Below are 26,492 nucleotides of genomic sequence, written 5' to 3' on the forward strand. Positions count from 1 at the left end.
ATTATTGGGGATAAAATCTTGCAAATAAGTGAGTCTGAAGTACAAAATATTTGTCTGGGGAAATTTAGTATTTTTATTTCACTGAACAAGCCACATGAAGGTAAGGATAAAAGAAACCATCAGCTTATTTTCCAAGGAGTTGCATTCTGAAACCTTGTTTACAAGTTAGATATTTCTAATTAGAACCCATTTCCCTTACATAAACAATGTTTCTTATCTTCATTTAATGTTATAAACAAGAGTGCCTCAAACTTATCCACAAAAGCCTATTTAACCCCATTGGAACTCAGGACACTAGGAACACATTTCCTTGGGCCATGATCAGCACTTTTCACCTGCTGAGAAATTTGCCTTCCCAGTCATCTTTTTAAAAAGCTTGTCATTAGATCATAGGTTTATTGCTAGAAATGAACTCAAAGAACATTCAGTCCAATCCTTCCATTTTAGAGAGGATAAAACTGAGGCCTGGAGAGGTGTCGGTGTTAGGATTCAAACCAAGGTCTCTTCAGCCCTATCTGCTACCTCCTGTTTACCTTGAATTAAATGACCTGTCACTACCATGCAGCTACTTAATGTTCCTTCTCTCTCTTGTTCATACATAGTTGATGGCATATTGTCTCCTTTCTTAGACTGAGTCCTCTTTGAGGACAGGGACTATTTTTGTCCTTGTATCCTCAGAGCTTAACAAAGTGTCTGGAACATAGTAGGCGCTTAATAAATGCATGCTGACGACCTTTATCTACTATATCACATCTACCTTTCTTATTCTCTCATTTTCAACTTTTACTACTTATTGGTTCCTTTTCTTCCTAATAACAAAACATGCCGTTTCCTTAAAAACTCTTTATTTGGCTAAGATTGTATTGGTCTCTATCTCTTCTCCCTCTCATAGCCCAACTTTTAGAAAGGATTATCAGCCTTGATTACCAAAGGGAATATTTCATCCAGAGGGAAAGTAATCTACCTCCCTACCCTTAGGATAAATGGATTTTCATGAGACAGGTGGCAAGTATTTTAGGTATTTATAAGTCAGGCAGTAACTTCATAAATAATCTTCATAAAAATAGTCCTTTGTAGATGCAGCTAACCCTAACCTTAAATATTTGATAATTTCAAGTTTATGGGTTACACGGATCTCAAAGTACACAGTATTAAATATTCATTAGAAAATCAGCCAATATTTTAAATTACCCCCCCTTCAAATATTTTTCTGGAATAATTTCACATTGCCATTTCTTCCTAACCTCTAATTTCATATTCCAATTATGTTTGTTTAAAAAACTTAATTCTTTAAAAAATGCCATCTTCAGATATAATGAGAAACTAGAAGTAACATTCCTTGTTTTGATAGATGGAAAAAATTAATTACATGTGTTTCTTTTGACACAATATGTATGTACCACTAAAAAGTATAAAAATTAAGTATTATGCCATTTTCTTTTCTTTAGAAAGTGATGCATTATAAAAATGGGCTTTTAGTGATTTAAAAGCTCTGGTTGGTAGCTCAGGGAGGAAGACGTTCTCTATGAAAAAGAATCCTTAACTCAAGTATAGGAAATACTTTCACTAGTATCCAATTTTTTTACTAAAACAAAAAACAAAAAACCCTATAGTTATTTATATGGCAAATACTCTGTACCATTATAATACCTTTTAACTTTTCCCAAACTCTTTATCTGTATATCTTTAATTTTTGATTATATGATAGTTACATAAATACTAGTAAGGTAAAATTTAACTTAACATAATTAGTGGAAAAAAGGGTAAGCTCAGAATAAAAGTGAAACAGTATGGGATTATAAAAGGAATTTTCCTGATAAGAGGGCAAAAATGATTTTGAATACATTGAACTATGATTTATATACCCAAATGATTAAAGGTCAGTATTATTTTAAGATGATCTTTGATACTTAATTATAAACTACTTTTATCACCTTGATAAAGCACAGTGTATGGATAGTCATAGCAAATATAATCTAGAATAAGAGAAATACATTCACATTCTTGGACTGGGAATTAGAATACAAGGGCTGGTATCCTGGCTCTGACACAATCTTTTTCTGTAAAATAGTGACAATGATACATCTATATATATCTCACAGGGTTGTCCTGAAGGTCCAAGGAGATAATGTATATATAACACTGTAAATCTTAAAGATCCATATAAATATCAGCTAATATAATTATTTTAAAGCGTCATAATTAAGACTTTTCACTAATTTAGGCATGTCTTTCCCCAATAAAGCTGAATTAGTCATGTTGTAAAGTACCAGAAACCTACATTTATGACCTATTTAGTTTTCCACTGTTGCTTAATTTATAGCCTATTTAGATTAGCATTAACTGTAGGAAAGATCTGGTTAAATATCAAGAATTGGGATGCTTTGGGCCAAGAATTGGTGATATTAAACTATCTCTTCATTAGGGGTTATAAAATCTCCTTGAAACAGAAGTACATCTCACAAAGTAACTTTATTCCCTACACAATACCTGAACTACTCACCTGTCATCTGTAATATAAACAATGGAAATAACTGACCACCAATTCACCTGGTTTTTCAGTCTGTCCTACAATGGACACATGCAAAGGTAGATCATAAATCGGTAAAACAATGGGCAATTATGGATCAAATCCGCAGGGAAAAAACCCATCAGATTTTGCTAAATAGGCATGAAAAAAAATGTAGTTTTAAAAAATGAGTGAAAAGGTCTTATTTTATCACATAATAATTTCTAAAATGCTACCTACTGAAATCTCATAACTCAATTCTGTACAGTAGTATTCTGTACAAAGTACAACCTGTGCCTCATTCAAAAGGGTTCAGTAACTGAAATATAAAATTCCCTCTGGAGGATCTTGGATCTTTAGGATAGTATCATACAGAAGTTTCAGTAGAGCTACAGATTCCTTAGTGCACTTGGACTTCAATTTCACTTTTTGGGTTTTTTTTCCTCCCAAGATAAAAAGGCTAAAATGTATTTCTAGAGAGGCTATTAAGCAAGGATTTCAACAAGGCATTATAGGGCTTTTAAAAAATAAATCAAACACTGTATTTACAGTTAAATACTCCATCTTAAGAATGGGTTCTAAGTGCCATATGTGAAGGGAAGACAACACTTTAGAGAGTAGGTACAACTTTTTGAATACTGCTAAAAACTTTCTTCCTCTCCTTCTAAATGAGCTCTTTAAGACACTACTTATTAGCATTATTCAAAAGCCTTTTCACTACTTAAATATTGGCACGAAAGGGTTAATGAGTTGATATGGGAGGGGGGTTAATGATTTTTTTTGCTCTTAAAGAAACAATATACCCCTCTGCTAAAAGACACATTTTCTCTTTCTTCCCTTATTAGTAATGCTATAGACTCTAGTATGAAGTCTTCACCTGTGTATAATGTACCACACACAGCTGCTATACTTGCCTATTAACATTAAGGTGAAAGGGTGTGATCAGTTTTAAATGTGCTAAATGTCACGCCAATTACTGCCTAAGAGTCAAAAAAGAGAAGGATGTGCCAGGAGTTTGGAAGCTGAGTCTTAAAAATTACATGAAGGGAATTACATTCCTCATCCTGTGCTGCAGGTTTGGCTCTCCTCCCCAATCTCCATTGCTCTTTTGCTAGGAGCATCTTTAACAACCACTGAATTATCAGGACTGGTCACCTCCAGTCAAAGGATACATTTTATATTTGGAATATGTCTTAGGGACAATTTAGCAGATGAGGAAATTGAAAAATTAAGTGTTCTGCCCGAGGTTATAACAGAAATAGGAGTCAGCTTTTGAAACCAGAACCCAGTACTTAAAAACTAGTACTTTTTTTTTCCATTTATTTAGAACTTAAAAACAAGTACTCTTTAAAATTACACACTATGCTATATCTTTGATTGTCTCAGGACAGCTGGCCTATAGCTCCATTAATTCTTATGTTTCATGTTATATAATATGTATGTCATATAATTACTGATTTCTTTGATTTATTTTTTTCCAGAGCAGCATCTAACATTATATGATTATCTTATTATTATAACACTTCTTCAGGACTCAGGGCAGATATGAAGATTGTTTAAGATTGTTTTTGGACAAACCAACTCAGGACTTTGTTTTGCTTGACCAGACCTATGTGTTATTAAGGGCTTTTATGTTTCTTTTTCAAGGACTGGGGGAAAGTGGGAAGGGAGAGGAGGTGGATTTTCACTAATTGAGCAAAAAATTAAATTAAACAAAATAAAAACGAAAAACTTGTCCAAATGTTTACCTGGGCTCAAATTAACCCACAGCATAAAGTCAAAGGGCCACAGATTTAAAATTGTGTAGATTAGAACCTAATTCCTAATCTACTATAATTCAGACATATTAAACATGATTCTTGAATTGTAAATGACGTTAATCATGCAGGTTAAGTGCAACATGCAGTATGTATAACGCACCATCCGAGGTGTTGGGAAAAACAAGGGTTGTGACAAAGTCATTATTCTTAAGTAGAGGAGAAAGAAAGAGGGCCTGCTTGCTTAGGCCCCTTCTAGTTTTAAATCTATAATCCTATAAGTTTTATTAAACTTCATTTTAGTACACTAAGAGCAGGAGGATATAATCCTTGGCATTTCTTTACACTGTAGACAAAGTATTACAAAGTTAGTGGTAGCTCACTTGACTATAATACTGTGTATATACATATAATACTGTAGACCTAGTCTTTATTGTAGCTATATGTAGAACTATTATACTTAGGGCCAACCTCAGATCTGCATTCAACACTTGCATGTGAAAAAATGGTTAGACGTGAAAATCTGGGTTATCCAAGGACACAACTGATTAATTCTCCAGATCTACTGGCATCACTGACCTGCAATTTCTGTTCCTTAAGGGGGAAGTTATGTATTATTTATACATCTTGATCCTTAATGAGTGTGAAGGTGGAAAAAAGACTGAGTAAACAGAAATATCTCTTTTGTAGGGTTTATTAGAAAAACATCTTTTTTATAAATCCTAAGATAATTCAATTAAAGAAATGTGTGAGGTATTACGAGGATAGACTGTAAAAGGATGGGCACATTACAGATTAAAAAAAAAAAAGCTAATTGAATTGTCTAGTCCAATGATTCTTAATTCTGCTTTTCCAACAACCCAGGATATTTCCAAATTATTTGGGAAATCAAGCATACTAGTTTTTGAGTAAGGAAAAACTTGGATAGGAATCCTAGCTATGACACTATTAGCTGTATGCTATTGAACTGTATGAAATGACCCTTTTCTCTTCCCTGGGCCTTAAGATTCTTCATTTGTAAAATAAAATGAAGGGGTTGGTGGTTTCCAAGGTCCCTTTCACCTTTAAATTTATGATCCTATAAACCACTCTGCACCTCAGCTTTCTCATCTGTAAAATGAGGAAAATAACTAGTTACTTCTTCATTGGAAGAAGACCTATGAAAAGTCTTTTTAAGTTTTCAAGTGCTACTTAATTGTCAGTTAACCGTCGAGAGCAGGAATGTTCTTTATATCTGTCTTTGTATCCCTAGATCATAAATAAATTAGAAAAGAAAATAGGGATATTTAAATAAAATCAAATGATTACAGAGCATCAACTCCAATTGGGAATCATGGCTTTGGACCATAGTGTTTCCTAATGTGGCCTGAGGGAATTAGTTATGTTGGCACATGGTCTAGTCAGTCAATTAATCAATAAGTATTTAAGTTACTAAGAACCCACTATGCTAGGCACTGTGCTGGACAATGGGAATTCAAAATCATAATAAAAAAAGTCCCTGTCCTCCAGGAACTTATATTCTAACATTATTAACATTGAGAATAATCATTCTTAAACTTTTATTTTTGGTTTGAATACTTTTATTTAGACTTTTTATCACACTGATCAAAAGCAACAAGGTTCTCATTAATTCTGGTGAAGTTTTTATTGTCGTGGCAAATGCGCTAGCCATATGTGGCTTCTTAAGTTTTAGCTAAAGAGTTTTAGCTCCTTAAAGCTTATTGCTATGTTTATATTAGAATTGCCAAATACATAAAATTGTTTCTTTTCCCCTACATTAAAGGACTTGTGTCTTATTAAATGGTTGTATCCTCTGCTATGACACAGAACTTTTGTAGCTAAGATTCTCACATGAGAAACTCATTCAACTTCACACAATGTAGCATCCCATTTTTGACTTATTTCTGGAATTAAGCTCTTTTTTGAACTATTTCCTAAGCTCATAACATTAATTGTCTCTAGGTTACCTCAGGAATGTGTCTGGGTTCAAACTCAAGAAGATGCCTAGACAGTGATTCATTCTTGAGGAATAACTACATTTTGAACCCTCCTTATTTGAGCTTCCCCAAATGCATTTCTACCTAATTGGGACATCCCATGCTAATGGAAAAAAATAAATACAAATAAAAGGAACAAGATGAAAAGAACACCAACTTGACAGATGTTTCCGTTCTCTACCTGTATCTTACTATTATATTTATATTTGACAGCAGAAAAAAATCACTAAGGCAATTATATTTTAGCTATAATCACATTTTTTATTAAGCACATAACAACTATTGGCACATGGATCTTAAAAGTTGACAGGAAGAGAAGCAACCTTATTAATTTGCTTAAATAACATTAAATTTAAATACAATTTATATAATTTTTTCAGATTATGATAATAAACTCATGAAACTAGAATTATGACCTTTACCTCCTATGAAAAGAGCCAAAAGACATAACTTCTACTTATGTATGAGTGTGGAATTAAAGAGCAATTGTTTCCTAGTTTAAAAAAATAAATATTTGTAAGAAAATGAGTTAATCAGAAGACTTCAAGATAAGACAGTATGAAAGGTTGCAGAGGAGCCCAGCTCTCCCACATATATTCTAGCAATGACCTAAAAAAGACACCAGACTGAATAACAACATAAAAATTCAAAGAGAAACATTAGCAACTTCCATCCAGCCTAAGACTATACCAAAAGACACTGAGATGTATGACTAGGAAAATCAGCATGAACTCCTATGAAAAGATTTAAAACTTTGGGCACAGAAGATCTGGAGTCAAACAATCAAGAATTTAAAGGGAAATAATGAAAAAGAGTGGAAAGGAAGAAGCCTAGCAGTACAAGATCTCACACTATACTATGAAGAAAAAATCATTAGTGATTTAGTATTGGTTAAAAACAACAACAGCAAAGTTAATCAGTGTAACGGATTAGGAATACAGGATAAAAAGCAATCATAGTAGCTTAATATTTAATAAACTCAAAGACTTCAATTACTAGACTAAGGACTCATTCACTAGCTGACAAAAATTGCTGGGAAAACTGGAAGCAGTTTGGCAGAAATTAGGTTGATAACATATTACACCAAATAATACATTAAACTACAAATAGATAAAGGTCCTAGAAATACAAAGTCATATCATAAGCAAATTAGAGGCAAAGAGAAGGAAATTCCATTCACAACTACAGAAAAGAAAAAGAGAAGAGTTCTTGACCAAATGAAGCATGATGGGTAATAAAATGGACAATTTGGATTACACAGAATCAAAAAGATTTTGTGCAAAAAGCAATGCAGCAAAAATCAGGAGGGAAAGGGTTAACTGGAAAAAATACCTTTGCAGGATGTTTCTCTGACAAATGTGTAATATTTAAGATACGCAGAGAATTGAAACCACTATATGAGAAAAAAAAATCCATTTCCCAATTGACATATAGTTAAAGGATATGAATAGGTAGTTCTCAAAACTATAAAATCAAGTTATTAACAACTATATTTAAAAATGCTCCAAATAAGTAGAGGAAAAACAAATTAAAATAATCCTGAGGTGCCACCTCACAAACATTGGGTTGACAAAGTTTAGAAAATAGGAAAATGACAATTGTTGGAGGAGCTATGGAAGGACAATAAAATTAATGCACTGTTGGCAGAGTTTTGAATTGTTTTAACAATTCCAGAAAGCAGATTAAAATCACTCAAGCCACTAAACTGGAATTCCAATATTAGGCATAATGAACCCATATGTACAAAAATATAGCAAAGGTTCATTATGGCAAAAAAAGGGAAACTAAGTTAAGTTCATGTAAACTGTGGAATGGTTGAACAAATTATACTATGTAATGGAGCATTATTTTGTCTGAAGAAATGATGAAAGGGATGGATTCAGAGAAACCTAAGAAAGTCATTATAAACTGATGCAGAGCTAAGTGAGCAGGGTGAGAACAATTTATACAATGGCCACACCACCATAAAACAAAACAACTTTTGAAAGATTTAGTAACTCTGTTCAATTCAATTTCCATCTATGGTTCCAGAAGGCAGATTTCCTGTCTCTTGACAAGTTACTGACTACTAGTACATAATCAGCCGTGACCAATGTGTACATTTCTTTGGCTTGATTATGCTACTTGTTTTCCAGGAGGATTTTTTTTGGGGGGGGGGGGGGAATGAGAAGTGTAATAGTGATGGCAAAAAAATAAAAGAGCACCAAAGAAACTGTTAAAGAAAATAGAATAGGTTCAGAGAGGAACACAGACAAGCAAGACAGCTTTGGAATATGTTGAATTAAAGAAAAACAAGCTGTTCATAATGAGATTCAAAGTTTCATATACAATTCTATTTCTTTTCTTTGTACATGGAAAGGTTTCTAGCAGGTGGCCATGGCATAGTGTGTCAAGTTCAGAATAATAAATTTTAAAAAGTCAACTACTAAAATAACTTCCCAGAACTACCTTTAAATTTGTTAAAGAATCAGCAGTTTTTTCACCATTACAGAGAATCTTAACCTACAACAGTGTATCTAGAAATGTGGAATCTAGGTTAAAAAAAAAGGATTTGTTATCTAGTGATTAAACTTGAAATATTAAGCTTTTACCCAAGATGCTGTACTGGCTAGAGTAAGAACAATTTTCCAGATTACAAGTATTGAAACTTTTTTTTTTGGTAAATATGTAGGCTTTAAAAAAAAAAATCTGTGATTCTATTGGCTAAATAGGGAACTCCTAGTAAGGAAACTCCCTCTACCAATACAGATCAGTACCTGCTCTGCAATTTATATTATTTGACAGTTTCCTGGGGGACAGTGAAGGCCACTTTGGTATTTAATATAATTGACAAATTTTAAGTATAAGAAGCTTCTTATTAGATCCTTCCACCACTCAAATAGTTTTCACATCCTTATCATTTCAAGATTTGTTTTTTATTTAACTTTCGGATCAGGTATCTCTTAATTACACTTCAACTTCAACCCTAAATGGGTGTGTGGGGGGAAAGGTCAGGGAACAAGGCAAAGCAAGGAGGTGGGATGAGTTCCTATAAAGGTCACACTTCCTATAAAGTCATTTCAATGATGGCAACCTGGGGCGGGGGGGGGGGGTCAACTCTTGTACATTGTGGGGTGGGACTAAAAAGAAATAAGTTTCAGCAAAGCGCTGGGGTCTGAAAAAACTTCGTTAGCCCATTGGCCAAGTAATAATGGGAACACATAGAGAAAACAAATGGGGAATCTGGATCTCAAATGACCCAAAGTTCGACAGAAACCAAGCTAAAATCGGGATCTCTCACACCTGTCCATTGACGGTCTCAGGAACTATTTTTAAAAACCTTCTCGGGGCGGGGGGAGTTTCTCTGCTGCGCCAGACACCAAGTTCTGGAGACATTCTCGGACGCTTTTAAGCGGGTACAGAGAGGAGGGCGGCGGGGCTTATCCTTGTCCTCTTCTCCCTCCCCGTTTCTTGGCCCCCTCTTTTTCACCCTTTCCAGAAACCCTTCGCGCAGTGGGGTTCTGGTACCAGCGCTCCGCTGCCTCCCTGCCAGCCGCTTCCTTCGCGTATCTCCCCATCTGCGCACCGGAGCCTGCCCCATGTCCCGTCCCCCTTTCACCCCAGGGCCACCCGACCCACCGCCCGCAGCCCAGCCGCACCAACCCAGCCCAGATCTCCAGCTCTTACCATAGTGAGACCTCCGATACCCCCAGCCACATCACCCTTCCGGGGCAACGGGCGGAAGAGACGTTTGGTCCCGCCCCCTCCTTCTCGCCTCTCTCCCCACTCTTCCTGATGATTGGTCCGAGGAAGGAACAGGTTTCACGGTCGGCTAGGCTGCGACGGCGCGGTTAGTCTAGAATTCGGGGAAAGGGCTGCTCATGTCCCCGGGTAATGACGTAAATGGGGAAAAGGTCCTTCTGATTGGATGCGGCTCATTCTGCCTCGGGAGCGGGCCTTTTGGAGGAAGCCGGAAGTGGAGACTCTGAACGAGGTAGGGCCCGGAAGCGGGGGTGTCCCCGGTGCGCCGTCCCTTGTCCTTTGAGGCCAGTTCTTTTTATTAGTGTCGGGTCCGGACTCCCGGAGGCTGCTCCAGCTTATTTCAATAGTCCCTCCAGCTCGAGCTAGAGCTGGCTTCCCATTCTTCGCTACCTCTCCCGCTGCTTTATATTGCACAAGCGCCCCACCTCATTCTGGGCTAGGCTGGGCAGAGCACCTGTCCCATTTCCTTGGGGAATGAGGGGTGGGGAGGAGAACGGTATCTTCATTCTTCCCCTCCGGGCTAGGGCTAGTGGGAGGGGAGGATTTATCGCTTTCAGGAGAACTTGAACTAAATGGGTTGCGATTCAAAAGCCTTTTTCCAGGTCAAATATTTGCAAATTTTAAAGCTGAGTACTCAAAATAAGCACTTATATGTTAGTCACCTTGCTAGGACCCGGGATACACAGGCCAAAAAAAAAAGTTCCTTCGTTCTTGCCCTTAAAGAGCTTAAATGCGGATGGGGAAACGATGTAAATAAATGACTAACTACATTCATTATTTAAGTAGAGTAGATGGAAGGAAATCTCAGAGAAAGTCACCGGGAGGGGAGATTGGGAGAACCTGAAGAGGCCTCTTGCTGAGGGTGGGATTTGAGCTTCTTGGGGGGAATCTGAATGATTGGTGAGTAGGGAGAGCATTGTGGTCTTGGGACCACAAGCCTGAAGACACTGAGATGGAAGATAGGATGTCTGTGTGTGAGGAACTCGAAGAAGACCAACCGTGCTGTTGGATCTTACAGTTCGTGGACTGTAATAAATTGGGAAAGTTAGGAACGAACCATGTTACTAATGGCTTTAAATGCCAAACAAGACTTTTTATCCCATCCCAGAAGTAATAGGAAGTCAAGAGAAGGGGAATGACGGTATGAAAAAACCTAGAAGAATTGACAGGATTCAGCAATAGGGTGGGGGCGTGATTGGGACTAAAGAGTACAGACTTGCGATGAGATTCCGAATTTGAGTGACTATCAAGGTGGTACTGTCCTCAACAGTTATAAGGAATTTCAGAAGATGTATATTTTAGGGGGAAAGATAACTGTTTTAGACATGTTGAATTTGAGATGTCTATAAGCACATTTAGTTCAAAATGTCTAAAAGGTAGTTGGTGATGTGGAAATAGAGCTATGGAAATAGCTGAGGACTGGATATATAGGTATACAAATTATCTGCATAGCTGATAATTGAATTGATAATTGGTGATGAAGATCACCAAGTGAGATTCTATAGAAGGAAAAGAGAAGAAAGCTCAGTACAGAGACTTGGGGGACACCCACATTTAGTCGATGTTAACAGAGATAGAAATCCAGCAAAGGAGAGTGAAGAGTGGTCAGTAAAGAAGGGAAAGAAATATGAGAGAACAATGTTATGAAAACTTAGGAGACCGTTGAGGAGGAGGTATTCAACAATGTCAGCTGTTGCAGAGAGGTTAAGAAAGATGAAAATAGAAAGGGTGTTTAGATTTGGCAATTAAATCATTGGTAACTGCAGAGAGAAGTTTTACTTGAATGATATATTAGAAAGCCACATTGTGGAGAGTATAGAAGAGAGTGAGAATTACTTATTCAGTATTATATCAATTAAACTGCCAAAATTATTTTATAGAATTAGAAAAAGTAATAAATTCATCTGGAAGAACAAAAGGTCAAGAATATCAAGGCAATTAATGAAAAAAAATGTGAAAGAAGATGCCCTAGGCATAGCAGATCTCAAACCATATTATAAAGCAGTAATCATCAAAGCAATCAGGAACTGGCTAAGAAATAGAGTGGCAGATCAGTGGACTAGATTAGCTACATAATATACAGTGGTAAATGACCATAGTAATCTAGTGTTTGATAAATCCAAAGGCCTAAGCTTTTGGGACAAGAACTCACTGTTTGACAAAAACTTCTGGGAAAATTGGAAAACAGTATGGCAGAAATTATGAATACACCAACATCTTACACCATATACCAAGATAAGGTCAAAATGAGTATATGATTTAGACAAAAGATGATACCATAAATAAATTAGGAGATCAAAGAATAGTTTACCTGTCAGATTTAAGGAGAAGGGAAGAATTTTCAACCAAACAAGAGAGAGAGAGAGCATTACAAGATTGTAAAATGGATAATTTTGATTATATTAAATTATATTTAAAGGTTTTTTTCCACAAATGAAACTAGTACTACAACCAAGATTAGAAGGAAAGCAGAATGCTGGGAATTTTTTTTTTGTAGCAAGGCCTCAAATATATAAAAAACTGAGTCAAATGTATAAGTAAGTCATGTTCCAATTGACAAGTGGTTAAAGGGTATGAACAAGCAATTTTAAGATGAAGAAATCAAATCTATCTATAGTCATATGAAAAAAATGTTCTACATCACTAATGATTAGCGAAATGTAAATTAAAACAACTCTGAGGTACCACCTTATACCTATCAGATTGGCTAGGAAAGGAAAATGATAAATGCTGGAGGGGATATGGGAAAAGTGGGACACTAATGCATTCTTAATAGAGTTGTGAACTGATACAATCATTCTGGAGAGCAATTTAGAACTATGCTGAAAGGGTATTCAAACTGTAAATACTCTTTGATGAAGCAATATCATTGCTAGATCTGTATCCCAAAGACATCTAAAAAAAAGGAAAAGGACCTATTTGCACAAAATATTTATACTAGCTCTTTTTGTAGTAGCACAAAATTGAAAATTGAGGGTATACCCATTAATTAGGGAATAGCAGAACAAGTGGTATACACACACACACACACACACACACATACACACTTTTTGCATGGGCAATAAGGGTTAAGTGACTTGCCCAGGGTCACACAGCTAGTAAGTGTCAAGTGTCTGAGGCCGGATTTGAACTCAGATCCTCCTGAATCCAGGGCCGATGCTTTATCCACTGAGCCACCTAGCTGCCCTGCAAGTGGTATATTATTGTAATGGAGTATTATTGTGCTATAAGAAATAACAAGCAGGATGATTTCAGAAAAGCTTGGGAAGAATTACACAAACTGAAGCAAAGTGAAGTAAGCACAAACAGGAGAACATTGTACATGGTAACTGCAATACTATGCTTTGATCAACTGTGAATAGCAGCTATTTTCAGCAATATAATAATCTAAAATAATCCCAAAGGACTAATGATGAAAAATGCTAAACATCTTCAGAGAAAGAACTGTTAAAAAAAATTTTAAAAAGAAAGAACTGATGGAGTCTGAATGCAGATTGAAGCATACTATTTTGGACTCTTTTTCATGTTTTTTTTTGTTTTCTTTCAAAACATGACTAATACAGAAACATATTTTGCATGGTTACACATGTATAACTTAGATCAAATTGCTTCCACCTCAGGGATGGGGAGGGAGAAAGGGTGAGAATTTGGAACTCACAATTAAAAAAAAAATGTTGAAAATTGTTTTTACATATAATTGGGGGAAAATAATATATTAAAAAGGTAAGAAGAGACGTGGAGCCACCCAGTGTAGAATGGCTTTCTCAAAGAGTTTAGCTACAAAAGGATGGAGAGATATAGAATGATAGGTATCCGGGATGGTCATTCCATGTGAGGGTTTTCTTTTGTTTAAGGATGGGAAACACATGGATGTATCTGTAAGCAGGTGTGAAAGATTGAGAATCGGGAAGATAGAAGGGGCAGTTGTTGGAGAAGATAAGAAAGGATGGGATCAAGGATGTGCTTTGTGGAGGAATTGACCTTGTCAAGGAGAAGGGGCATCTTATCATCCAAGACAGAATTAAAGGAGGAAATAGTGTCGAGAATGCATGATTGATGTGAAATGAGAAAGGGAGAAGAGGGGCGTCTATCTTTGTCGATGGCTTCATTCTTGTCAGTGAGGTATGAAGCAAGGCCCTCAGTTGAGAGGATGAGGGAGTTGCTGCAGGAGGATTGAAGAAAGACAAAAAGGTATAGAAAAAGCTCATATGGAGAGTGGGCTAGCTAATTTATTAGAAATAAGGAGAAATATTGTAGTGAGAGCCCAACTGAAATTGAATAACATGAATTTGTAATGTAACTGGCATATTTTTGCATTTTCTTCCTGCTCTGTTCAATGACATGTGAATAAGTCAAAGAAGTGGATAGTGTTAGCAATCCAGCATTGAGGTTTGGCTATATGACAAGGATTTGTTATAGGACAAGGGGACAAAGGATTTGAGAATAGAGGATAGCATAGAGTTGAACTGGTTCACCAAGAGGTTGAAGTAGGGAAAGAAGGCAAATGTAGCCAGTGCTGGGGTGATGGCCTGGAAAAGAACCGAAAGGAAGAAGAAATAAAGGTCATGGTGACAACAAAGAATGGGGTTAGGGTTTGTACGTCATAAAGAGAGGCTTAATGATAAAAGATTAGGATCAGATAAAGGAATTTCTGAGTTCATGAACATGGATGACAAGATCAAAGTTATGACATTATGTGTGGTTAAGATTAAGATATAGTGGAAACATAGTCTGGGAATTGAGTTGGTTAAGGAATGGGGAAGTTGTGTTATTTGATGGGGCATTAATATGCCTCTTGAAATCCCCTTTATGGGTGCAGTAGTTGGGGTTGAGAGAGAGATTATGAGCCAGGAACTGAACTATTTGAGGAAGGAAGGAAAATGTCTTGAGGGACTTAAGATAATAGCTGCCAGGATTTGGACTGGGAAATAGATTTGAATAGTGTGAACATCAAAGGAAAAATGGTTACTGAAAGATTGGGATAGTGGGAGAGTCTCAAAGTGGCAAGGCACAGCAAGAAGTATTCTGTCTTCCCCACAATAGTTAGTGACTTTGAGGTAGCAGAGGTAATATAGTCGGTCCTGGAAAGAGTGGCAAAGGAAGCAGTGTCATCAGGATGGGGTCAGGTCTCAATGAGTTCCAAGAGATGGAATATGAGGGAAAAAAGGTTTAAGATGGAAAAGGAGTATTTTCATTGTAGAGTCAGAACTGCAGTAACTGGTAGGCCCAATGTTGAAGAAGACCCTGGGAACCTTTAGAAGCTAGGAGGTGCATGGCATCTGGCTTGGGGCATCAGCCTTGCTCTGATATATTGGAGAAAGTCCTGGAAGAGGGGAATTGTGTAGAGAATGCTGAAGTGAGGAGGAAGATTGCAGTTTCTGGTCCTGGGGCAGCTCTAATTATGTGCTCTAACTAGGTGCTTGGGATATAAATACAAAAACAGAAATATTTTCTATTTTTAAGGACCTTACATTATAAATGAGAGATTTGGGTTATTTATTTTTTGGCATAAAGTAAAATAAAAATAAAATTATGAAGTAATTAAAACTGCAAAGGTATACAGGATAGTAAGCATTTAATTTGAACCTGAATTTAGCCAGGGAGTTGTTTCTCTAAATTTCCTCCAAGTGGTCAGAGAAAATGACCTTGGGTTCTTTCATTGAAAGATCAAAGGCCTTTTCATTGAGATGCTTAACTTTTTCCCTTTGGGAGTCTATGTATAACAACTACTGCTGACCATGGTGCTGACCAATTATCTGATTACACAGTGCTAATACCAATGTTTAAGAATCTAAGTGATAATGAAGTTGAATCTATTGAAAAAAGGTGTGGACCTGCCATCAATTTATCTTTTGAATAGTCTGAAGGTACTCTAGGTTTTCCTTGTCAATGTGGACATTGATAAGGGCACCTTTCACTTCCATTCAAGGAGGTACATCCATGGCTTAAATATAGCTTTGACTGCTGACAACTTCTTTTTACCAGATTATATAATTATTATTATTATTGTTATTTTTGTGTTGGTCTACTTAAAGGAGAAGCATTCACAGGGCTGAGGCATGGAAAAATTCAGTGTGACAATTTTCATAGCTATATGTTAGATGCATTCATCTCAGTAAATGACTTAAAAAAAATCAGCTAAAATTTGTTTTCTCAGCCTTGAACTTAATCTCCGCCCCAACCCCCTAACCTGAGGACACAAGAAAAAGAAAACATATTACAGACATGTAAAATTAATCAAAACATTTTCATGTTTACCATGTCTAAAAAATATTTTATCTCATTCTGCATTCTGAGTCTCTCACCTCTCTATCACAAGGTGGGTACCATATTTCATCATTTGTCCTCTGGTGTCTTGGTTGGGCATTATGCTAATAAGAATTCCGTACAATAGTATTCCATCACTTTTATATACCATCAATTATTCAGGCATTCCCCAATTTGTGGGCATTCCTTCAGATTTCCATCCTTTGTCACCCAAAAAGAGCTATAAATGGTTTTGTACATCCTTAGAATTTGTTTTGCTTAAGACTAATTCCGCCTTCAACTCCACTCCCCTTTCCTCTTTGTTTTCTTGGATTTTTTTATCCATTGAAATAGATTTTTGTATAAAGTGTGTATATCTGTATTCTTCTTTCTTTTGACTAGTTCAGATAAGCATAAGATTCAAGTGTCAGCTGCCCCACCCCTCACCTCCTCCTTGTTTGATTAGGTGTCTAATTGTGTACCCTGTTTATATGAGCTAATTTTCCCTAACCATTTTCCTTCTCAGTCTTCCTCCAGTGTATTCCTTTTCCTTTCTCTTATCTTTCTTTTCTTAAGATCATCAAGACCCAATAGAACCACTCCTAGGCCTTGTCTATTGAACTCCCTTGATGATGATGATGATGATGATGATGATGATGATGATGATGATGATGGGGTTTGGAGGGGACACACATATCATCTTGCTATATTTAAATGTAAGCAGTTTATCCTTGTTTAGTCTTTTGTCATTGTTCATTCGTGTTTATACTTCTTTTCACTCCTGTGTTTGAACTTCCAAGTTTCCCTGAAGCGCTTATCTATTAAAATTCAAGAAATGTTTCAAAGTCCTCTCATTAAAGATCCATTTTTTTCCTACTGTAAGATTATATTACGTTTTGTTGGTTAAGTTATTCTTGATCATAAGTCTATATCCTTTGCCTTCTGGAATGTTATATTCCAAGTTCTGTGCTGAGTTACAGTGGTACCTGCTAAATTGTACATGATCCTGTGGCTCTTCTAGACTTGAATTCTTCCTTTTTGTTTGCTTGTAGTATTTTTGTTTTTAACATGGAAGCTCTAGATTTTGGTTGTGATGGTCCTGAGAGTTTTTACTTTTGTATTTCTTTCAGGAGCCATCCAGTAGATTCTATTTCTAATTTGCCCTTTGTTTTTAAGAGATCTGGATTGTTTTCTTTTAAAATTTCTTGAAATAGGATATATAGGCTCTTACATGGTATTCAGATAATCCAATTATTCTTAATTTTTTCCCTATGAACTTTTTTTTTCCAGGACAGTTGTTTTTTCTATAAGATAGCTTACATTTTCTTCCATTTTTTCAGCCTTTTGAGTTTGTTTTTATATTTCTTGTTTCTTTATGACATCATTAGCTTCTATTTGGTTTATTTGAATTTTCAGGGAGTTGGTTGCTTGGACGAGGTTTTGAACTTCTTGGACAAAGTTGTAATTACCTTTCTAATATTTTCTTTCTTTCCTCTCATTTCTTACCATTTTTTTCCTTCAGGTACTCTCATGCCATTTATAAAAACATTTTAAAACTCTTTTAAATATTATTTATCTCTTTTAGTAATTCTAGTTGTTTGTACCCGTTATGTTTTATTTTTCCCTGAGGCATTGCTTTTATATGTTTTAGAATAATTCTTGTTTTAAAGTGGCAGAATTGTAGACTCCTCTTTGATCTGGGTGTCCTGCCTTGATTATTTCTCTGTGAGCTGGGCTAGAAGCTAGAAATCAGAACCTGCTCTGAGCTTGGGGCCTAGCCACACTGCTGCTGCTGCCTTTTGAACTTCTTCCTTTTTTTGGTATACCAGCCAGGGGCCTCTCTACCTGGATTGGACAAAGGACTCACTGTATGTGGGGTTTTTTTTGTTGTTTGTTTGTTTTAGGATTTTTCCAACAAGATTTTGTCTGGTGCATTTTATAGATCTGTTTGGGGGAATTTTGGACAAGAGCTCAACTGTATTGCTTCCTTCTATTTCATCATAGTTCTACTTCCAGAAACTAACTTTCTATGAACTTACAGAAGTTTAAATAGCAGTTTCATTTTATATGAGGCCTTCTGCCTCTGGTCTCTGCTGGAAAGCCCAAGGATGCTTCAGCAGACTGGTGAGAGGTGCTGTCAAAGTGGAGAATCTAGGCATGATGTGATGTGACTATTTTATCACTGAATTTCTTCCATGGAAATTATGAGTGCCTCTTTTAAAACATTTATTATTTTTTTTCAAATTAAACATTTTAAAAATTGATCTGTCTAGCTTATTGCTACCCTTTCTCTCTCATACTTTACCCTGAGAATACCATCTTCTCAGATTTGGTGAGTCTTTTTTTTCTGGGATAGGCACAGGAGGATAATTTAGACCAGATTTACCTGTTAGGGAATAAGTGAGGATACTACTGAGATAAACCACTAGATCTTGAAATTAATGTATTAATAAACCTCTTAAATTGTGGGGGTTTGATACGACCCGAGCACATCCCAAACTAATTTGTGTATCTTCTTCAGAGATCAAACCTCTCCAGACTAATTGTGATTGTGTATTTTCCTTATAGTCCACTTTAGTCACCATCACTATCCTTGCTTACTGGTTCATCATGTTGTTTATCAAGTATAGGGTACATTTGTCTATGTTGTTGATACTATTCAAGGCACAATAGTTTTCAATAACATAATTGAAAAAATTTTAGATGGCATGCCTACAACATTTATAGATGACATGAAGCTAAGATGGATAGCCAATAGGTTTCAGTGACAAAAAGCAACAAACAACCCCCACCCCCAGAAAAACAAAAACAAAAACCAAGATCCGGAAATATCTTCATGTCTAGAATGATGGACTAAATCTAATAATATGAAACTGAATGTTATTGTTTGTCCTTAATTTTCAAAGAGAATCAGTGGCATTACAGGATCATGTTTTGACTTTGTGTGAATTCGTTTTAAATAAGGCAGAATTGCACAAAGTTGTCAGCCTCACTCTATTCCAGCGTCATCAAAGTCCGAAACACTCCATAGTACCTGCTTCAGCTACCCAATGGCAATTTGAACAAATTGTTCTCATCTCCCCATTTCACTGGGTGGGGGGATCTTCACTTCCTTGGGGTAGACACCCTCCCCACCCTAATTCACTGACAGTTTTGAGGCCTGTTTGCTACCCAGGTTTAGCCCCTTTGCTGAGATGGTTTTACTGTTATATATGATAGTTTCTTGGAGCCACAGGTGAGATTGACCAGTTGGATACCAAAGGTGGATGAGCAGCCTTAAAAAGGGCTTGGCAAGCTCTCATAGCAGAGGTGCTAGTCCTCCTTTACCACTTCATACACTCCATGAAACTGAATAGGGAAAATATAAAATTCTGCACTAGGATTCAAAACATCATATTTTGCCTTAGGTGTGGTTTATTGGAACCAATTACATTTTAAGCTTGATGACTTCCTGTGTAAAGTGAAAATGATACATTGTATGAAATTTTTGTAATTTAGTTGTAATGAAGTGATGTTATGTTTAACAATAGTTGTATGTCTTAGGAGAAAACATTTGACGTAAAGAATGCTTAAAGTGGTTTTGTCAATTGGATCAGTAGAGACAACTGTCAATACCAGTGATTATTTTGTTAACTTTAGAAAAGATCTTTTAGTACAAGATAGAAAAAAATGGAAACATTTTAAATCGTAAAATTAAAACATCTTACTTATCCTAGCTAGATGCATTTCATCTACTTATAGATGGACTTGAACATAATATTCTAATTAAAAATTTCAAAATATAAGCTGATTCATTGGTATAAATAAAACCTAATCCAGACATACTTACAATGCATTAATTTTGCTTAATAAATTGAAAACTTAAATGTATTAATACAAAATGATCCTAGATTTCATAATATGGGCTACAGAGAAGAAATATTGAAAATGAAAAATTAGGTTTTATATTATATATTTGGTTTTACAGAGAAAGTCAGTTAGACATGAAATAAATCATAGAGGGCAGATTCACAGAAGGATCTTATAAGCCACATATTCTTTTTCAGTGCTGTAGACAAGTGGGAAAAATATAATATATGATATTTTTGATCACCTGTGCCTACTTTCTAGATAAAATGTTATAAATCCCAGGCAGAGATATTCCTTGAATAATACAAAAATATGTTTTATCAGGTAGCGACTCAATTTATATATTTGAATAATTTGTCTTGGCTTGAATTTATATCACTCTTCTTTAAATGGGCATTCTTATTATTTTAACTACCTCTCCCCTGCCAGTCTTTTGTACTCATACAAAGTTCTCTCAAAGCATCTTTCTGAGATCTCTTTCTTCAGTTACATCCTTTACTGATAAAACTGCTTCTTCTTTTCAAAAGATTCTTTCTTTTAATTTTGGAGAGTTTGTGATTTTAAGTTGAGAGTGCCTTCTAATTTTATGTATAAAGTATATCTTGTACATGGTGGCTACTTAAAAAGTATTAATATACTATGTCCATTAAGGTAAACAAGAATAAAATTCTGTCTTTATTAATAGCTTAAAAACTGAACGAGGTAAATAAAACTCAGTGTAACATGTCAATAGTTCTTTGATCTTTTCTCATCTTGTCCTTAAATAACCTTGTCTAAATGTGCTATTTATTTTCTCCTAGTTTTCACTAATAATAGGGCCTTCTGCTTTTAGTTCCCTCTCAAAAATTAACTAGTCCTTCACTATTATCTCTTTAACAATTTGTTTGGTCAATACAGGAACTTCAGGCCTCATTTGTCTCTAACTCCTGTGATCCTATAAAGTCCAAGTTCTTTTTCCTATGATTCATAAGTTCAGAGATGATAAGTGTCATTGGGGTCCATGTGCTATGGTTTTTTGGGTTATTTTTTCTTTGTTTTTTGTCAGCTTTTCATATGCCTGATAATTTATGGGTAAACCATGTTTGTTCCATGATAAAACATTGAGAGAGCATTTCAAAATGTATAGATTCACTTTATAACCACATTAAGCTTCTTAACAAATCATACCTCTGTTGGTGCAATTGCAACTCATCCATGTGTACAGTTTCTATCTGCGTTCTTCCATGATTCTCCATTGGGTAGCCTTGCAGTGTGCTGAAGGCCATTCTCAAAGTGTTTTTTTTTTTTTCTTCACGTGGAACCATTGGAGTCCATCTGTTATCCCTTGCTCTTGCCAGATGACTAGCCAACTATGGTTTTCCACTGTGTATTTCCTCCCTGATAGTAAGCCACTTTTTGAGCCTAAGCCATTATTGAAGCCTATTGGTGCTTACCATGCATGCATCTTTCTTTTGCCCTTTAGTTCTTCTGCAACTTTTAGTCTTAGGAGATTGTGGTGTTCTAAGATTTATAACACTGTAGCATCAATGGGTAAACATTTGTCTTAAAAAGATGACTCTTTTTCCCTAAAGAGCATCTTGGGATAGTTAGGAGAATTGTGCAATTTCTCAAATACAATCCAGTCTGCTTTCTTCCTATTATTCAATTCTGGGCCCAGTTCATTGTCCATCTGCAGTGCCTGACCCTTATATATATTCCAATGTACTAATTCAATGGACTGACCACCCAACTAGTTATTAATGTGTGGAATTGTGAAATAATGACATGGGATAATCTATTCTGAAATAAAGACCTATTCACTATGAGGGTGTTTTCTTTCTACATGCTTTACTATTCTAATGTTTTCTTAGAAATGCATAAAAGAATATCAGTTTCAAAAGGTCACATCTTTCATAGGGTCTCTATATTTGCTTCCTAAAGTTATCTTGCTCCAAAGCGAGAGATAGCTTACATTTTTCTAAGCCAACTAAAGTTTAGCCACTTAAATTGAATTGCCATCCACCAATTCATGTAATAAGATAGTTCATTTCAACTGAATGAACACTGATGAACCATGTACCATGTACCATGTTGTAGCAACTGAAGGAAAAACAAAGTATAGAAAAGACTGGGTCTCTGCCTCCACAAATATTAAAGTCTATTAGGATAACAACACACACACAAATAATTATAATACAAAAATACATACATATGTAAGAGAGGTGTAAGGTATGGCCTACGTCAGATTTAAAAGAGAAGTCATTACTGCCTGAAGGATAAAGGGAAGTCTAAGAGAAGTGGTATTTCAGAGAATTGTGATAGAAAGAAAAGATTGTGAGGAGAGCATTCTAGGCATTGAGAACATGAGCACATGCAAGTGTAGGATAAGTGTGGTAGAGAGCTTTCTTTTTATGTCTTTCCAGTACCCTCTCTTAAGTTAAAAACTTATAAACACAAGTTATTTCTTATCTTTTTTATGTCCCTTGGCTTTCTGCTTCCTGACTTCTTTCAAGTCTCTGTCAAAATTCCATCTTCAATAAGCCTTTTGCAGCACTTTCCCGGCCTCCCCCCCCTCCCCCCCCCCTTGTCAGTGCCTTCCTTCTGAGATTACCTCTCATTTACACTGTATATATTTTATGTGTATAGTTGTTGGCATGTTGTGTCTCCCATTAGAATGTGAGCTTCTCAACAGCAGGAGCAGTGATTTTGCCTTTCTTTGTATCCTTTCTTAAAGAGAAAGCTCTGATAAAATCGAGTTCTTTATATTAATATTTCTAGTCAAGGTACAACACACACAGAGGTAGAATGAATTAAGTAGCAAGTTATTGTGTCAGATTATAAAATGTAAACCGTATGAGTTGGGAGGCTGCATTTTACTTAGAGAAATAGCTGAGTATTTGGTGTTATTAAGAGCTGTCACTTTCAGCTTCTTATATGAACATTCTCTCTTTCACCACCTTTCTCATACCTTCTTTTGATAATTTAGTTCCCAAATATTTTAACTGTAAAAATGTAGAATAATTATTTAAAATGTTTTTGGCTATATCTTTGAAATTAATTTCCTTCTAATTGTATGGCTAGTGCATGTGTTTATCTGTGCCACCCCTGTGGTATTTATGTACTGTCTGTCACTATTGATAATTTTTTTCACATTATCCATTTTGTCTAATGAACAAGAGTATAAGTTGCTGAAGGCAAGGGACCATGTCTTTCATCTTTTTATAAAAATGTTGTGCCTGGCACACTGCTCAGTAATTATTAATAATAGTAACAACAATAATATGCATTTTTGTCACCCTTTATACTTTGCATATTTTTTGTTTTTTGGTGGGGCATTGAAGGTTAAGTGACTTGCCTAGGGTCACACAGCTAGTAAGTGTCAAGGGTCTGAGGCCAGATTTGAACTCAGGTCCTCCTGAATCCAGGGCCGGTGCTTTATCCACTATGCCACCTAGCTGCCCCATAATTCTTTCTTAAAAACAATGTTTTTAGGTGGTACAGTAGATAGAGCACTGGCCCTGGATTCAGGAGGACCTGAGTTCCGATCCAGCCTCAGACACTTAACACTTACTAGGTGTGAGACTCTGGGCAAATCACTTAACCCCAATTGCCTCACCCCCAAAAAATAAAATTTAAAAAAATTTAAAAAAGAAACAAAAACATTTTGAGGGCAGCTAGGTGGCACAGTGGTTAAAACTCAGGAGGACCTGAGTTCAAATCCGGCCTCAGACCCTGGATACTGTGACCCTGGGCAAGTCACTTAACCCTCATTGCCCCACAAAAATTAAACAAACAACATTTTGAGGAATTTTTTAGGTACTACTTATCACCAATATTTTAAAATGAGGAAACTGAGCTCCAGAGAAGTTAAGGGGCTTGCCTGTAATTATCCCCGTTTGAAGCTAGGATTAAAATTCAGTCACTTGGTTTTTTCTGGTTTTCTTTGTGCTATGTTGACCACCATGATTCAGTGCTTATTGATTAACTGAAGTGGCATTTTCCCAACTGAAATCCATCAGGTTGGGGTCATTTATTTTCATTTCAACCTCATAGAAGAGTTTTGTTTTGTTTTGTTTTGTTTTTTCCTGTGAACCAGTGGATACTAAGAGAAACTTGACTCTTATGTATGTCAGCATCTTTATTTTTTATTACTTAAATAGACTTTTTAACATCACACAAAGTAGCTTTATTTGTTTGTAGGGTACTTTGTAATTTCCCATTAGGTCTTATCAGGAATGGAATGATAAGGATAAAGCCACTCCTTGGACTTTCTAAAATGTTTCCAAATTCCCTGGAATGGAAGAATTATTCTTGATAATTTTATATTTGAAGACTGTTGATGACTTCATTATGGTTTCTAGTTTGCCAGGATCCCTGAGGGCATTTGTAGATGTTTTTTTTCTTTGCACTTTTTTTGAACTTGACTTAGAAATTTAACTTCTAAATTGTGGCCATAAAAAGTTGATTAAACTGTTTTGTGGTATAGCCATTCTTAAAACCATAACTCTAAATCAGTAATTTATACTTTTGACCCTACTTTTATGAGTTATGTTTTGTATTACTTCTATTATGCATAAAACTTAAATATAGTAAGGATTCATTATGTAAACAAATAAGAATGATGCATAGTAGAATGTGATACTTGCAAAGGAGAGATCAATAGTGCTCTAGGAAAATTTGACATGGTAGTGGGAGATTACTATCACTTTTTCTCTAGAGGATTAGAAAGTATTCCTTGGAGGTGGTGGGACCTGAGCTATGTCTTGGTAGCTGAGAAGGACTTTAATAGCTCAACACCAGGTGGAAGTATGTTCCAAGGATGAAGGATCATCTATGCAAATGCACAGAGCGGGGAGGGAAAGGAAATGATTTGTGTACATCAAGCAAGGCACTTTGGCTGCATTGCAGAGAAGGGAGTTCTCCCACATAAATTAGAAAGGTCATTTGAAGCCAAATTATAGAGAGCGTTAAGTGGCATGTTGAGGAGGTGGTCTTTTATGCCACAGGCAGGACTGAACTGAAAAATTTGGGGCAGGGAAGTGAAATACTCATGTCTTTGCTATAATGATCATCATCACCATCATGATAATAGTAATACCTAACATTTATATAATGCTTTAAGGTTTACAAAGCACTTTACACAACCCTGTGAGGTAGGTGCTGTTATCACCTCCATTTTATAGATAAGATAACTGAGGAAGAGAGAGGTTAAGTAAGTTGCCCATGTTCCCACAGCTAGTGAGTTTACCAGACTAGATTTGAACTCAGGTCTTCTGACTCCATGTGGTCCAACACGCTATTCATGTATTACCTGACTATATAGCTGACTATACACATATACATAATATTGCTATGCTTTGGAAATATAATGCTGACAGCTGTCTCCTTCTCCACTTTGTAAGACAGGGTTATGTAGTAGAAATGGCACTGGATTTGAAGTCATGGGGATCTGGGTTAAAATTTCACCTGTGATTTAGGCAAATCCTCATTACTTCCTTGTATCTTGGATTCCTCATTGGTAAAACAAAGAGGTTGGATTATGTGATGTTTAAGGCCCCTCCTAGCCCTAAAGCCATATATTCCTAGTAAAGCAATTTTGTCCCTTCTGTACTCCCCATTTCCAAGTCATCCTAACTGGAGTCATGTTGTTACCTCTAATATTTAGTGTGCCATCCTTTCAACCTTGTTGTACTTTCCTATCATACTAAAATTTAAGACCAAGTTCCTCAGCCTTATGCTTCAGAAATCTTAAATAGTAATACCCCTGATGCTTCACATACTTTATTTTTTTTTACCCTTTTTATGTTTCTTCCTCCTTTTTCCTTCTTGGAATCAGCCTTCTTCAATTCTTCTTAGTTTATACACAATGGCCCCTTTATCCCTCTACTATCTATCTACTGAGCTTTTTGTCAAGTTGCACCATGTGCACGGAATGTTTTCCTTGCTCAAGTTCGTTAAAACTTTCCTATCTCATCATTTTCGCTCTTGAAATCTCATTTCTTCCTGAATCCTTCCTGAATTTACTGGAAGAGTTGTGATCACCACTGTTCATTTCTTCTGGTTAAGATACTTGCTCTTTTTCCAAAGATATTTGTTTTCCTTTTATAATGGTGTTTTTGTTCAGACTTGTGATTCATTGATAGTGGCAACATGTCTGTTCTTCCACCAATGCAAATAGGCAACTATTTTGTAACTCATTAGCTGGGTCCCTGAGCAATGGTATTACCTGCCCAGGATCATGCAGGTAGTTTCAGAGGCAGGCCTTTAATCAAGCCTTCCTGATTCTCAGGCCAGCTTTCTAGCCACAGTACCGTGCTGCCTCTTACTGTTAATGTCTTCGTGTTTAAAACATCTTGTTCTGCTGCCATAGACCACAAGCTCCTAGAAGAACATATAGTATAATTTTGTATTACT

At 36.1% G+C, this 26,492-nt stretch overlaps 2 protein-coding genes across 4 annotated transcripts in view; one reads left to right on the forward strand and one right to left on the reverse strand.

The window, feature by feature from the left end:
• Positions 1-10,056, reverse strand: part of TMEM167A (transmembrane protein 167A) — a 32,699-nt gene extending 22,643 nt beyond the window's left edge. Inside the window, exon 1 of the mRNA XM_043976416.1 lies at positions 9,930-10,056. Within this exon, the coding sequence (XP_043832351.1) occupies positions 9,930-9,932 (3 nt within the window). The 5' untranslated portion in view covers positions 9,933-10,056. The remainder of the gene's footprint in view (positions 1-9,929) is intronic.
• A 42-nt stretch (positions 10,057-10,098) lies between these two features.
• XRCC4 (X-ray repair cross complementing 4) overlaps positions 10,099-26,492 on the forward strand; it is a 364,483-nt gene continuing 348,089 nt past the window's right edge. Inside the window, exons 1-2 of one of the 3 annotated variants that reach the window (XM_043976414.1) lie at positions 10,099-10,236; positions 16,827-16,966. The gene's annotated coding sequence lies outside the window, so the exon portion shown is untranslated. The remainder of the gene's footprint in view (positions 10,237-16,826; positions 16,967-26,492) is intronic. The other 2 variants (XM_043976413.1, XM_043976415.1) reach the window with 2 other exon arrangements.

Source organism: Dromiciops gliroides, chromosome 1 (assembly GCF_019393635.1).
Source record: "Dromiciops gliroides isolate mDroGli1 chromosome 1, mDroGli1.pri, whole genome shotgun sequence".
NCBI classification, from domain to species: Eukaryota; Metazoa; Chordata; class Mammalia; order Microbiotheria; family Microbiotheriidae; genus Dromiciops; species Dromiciops gliroides.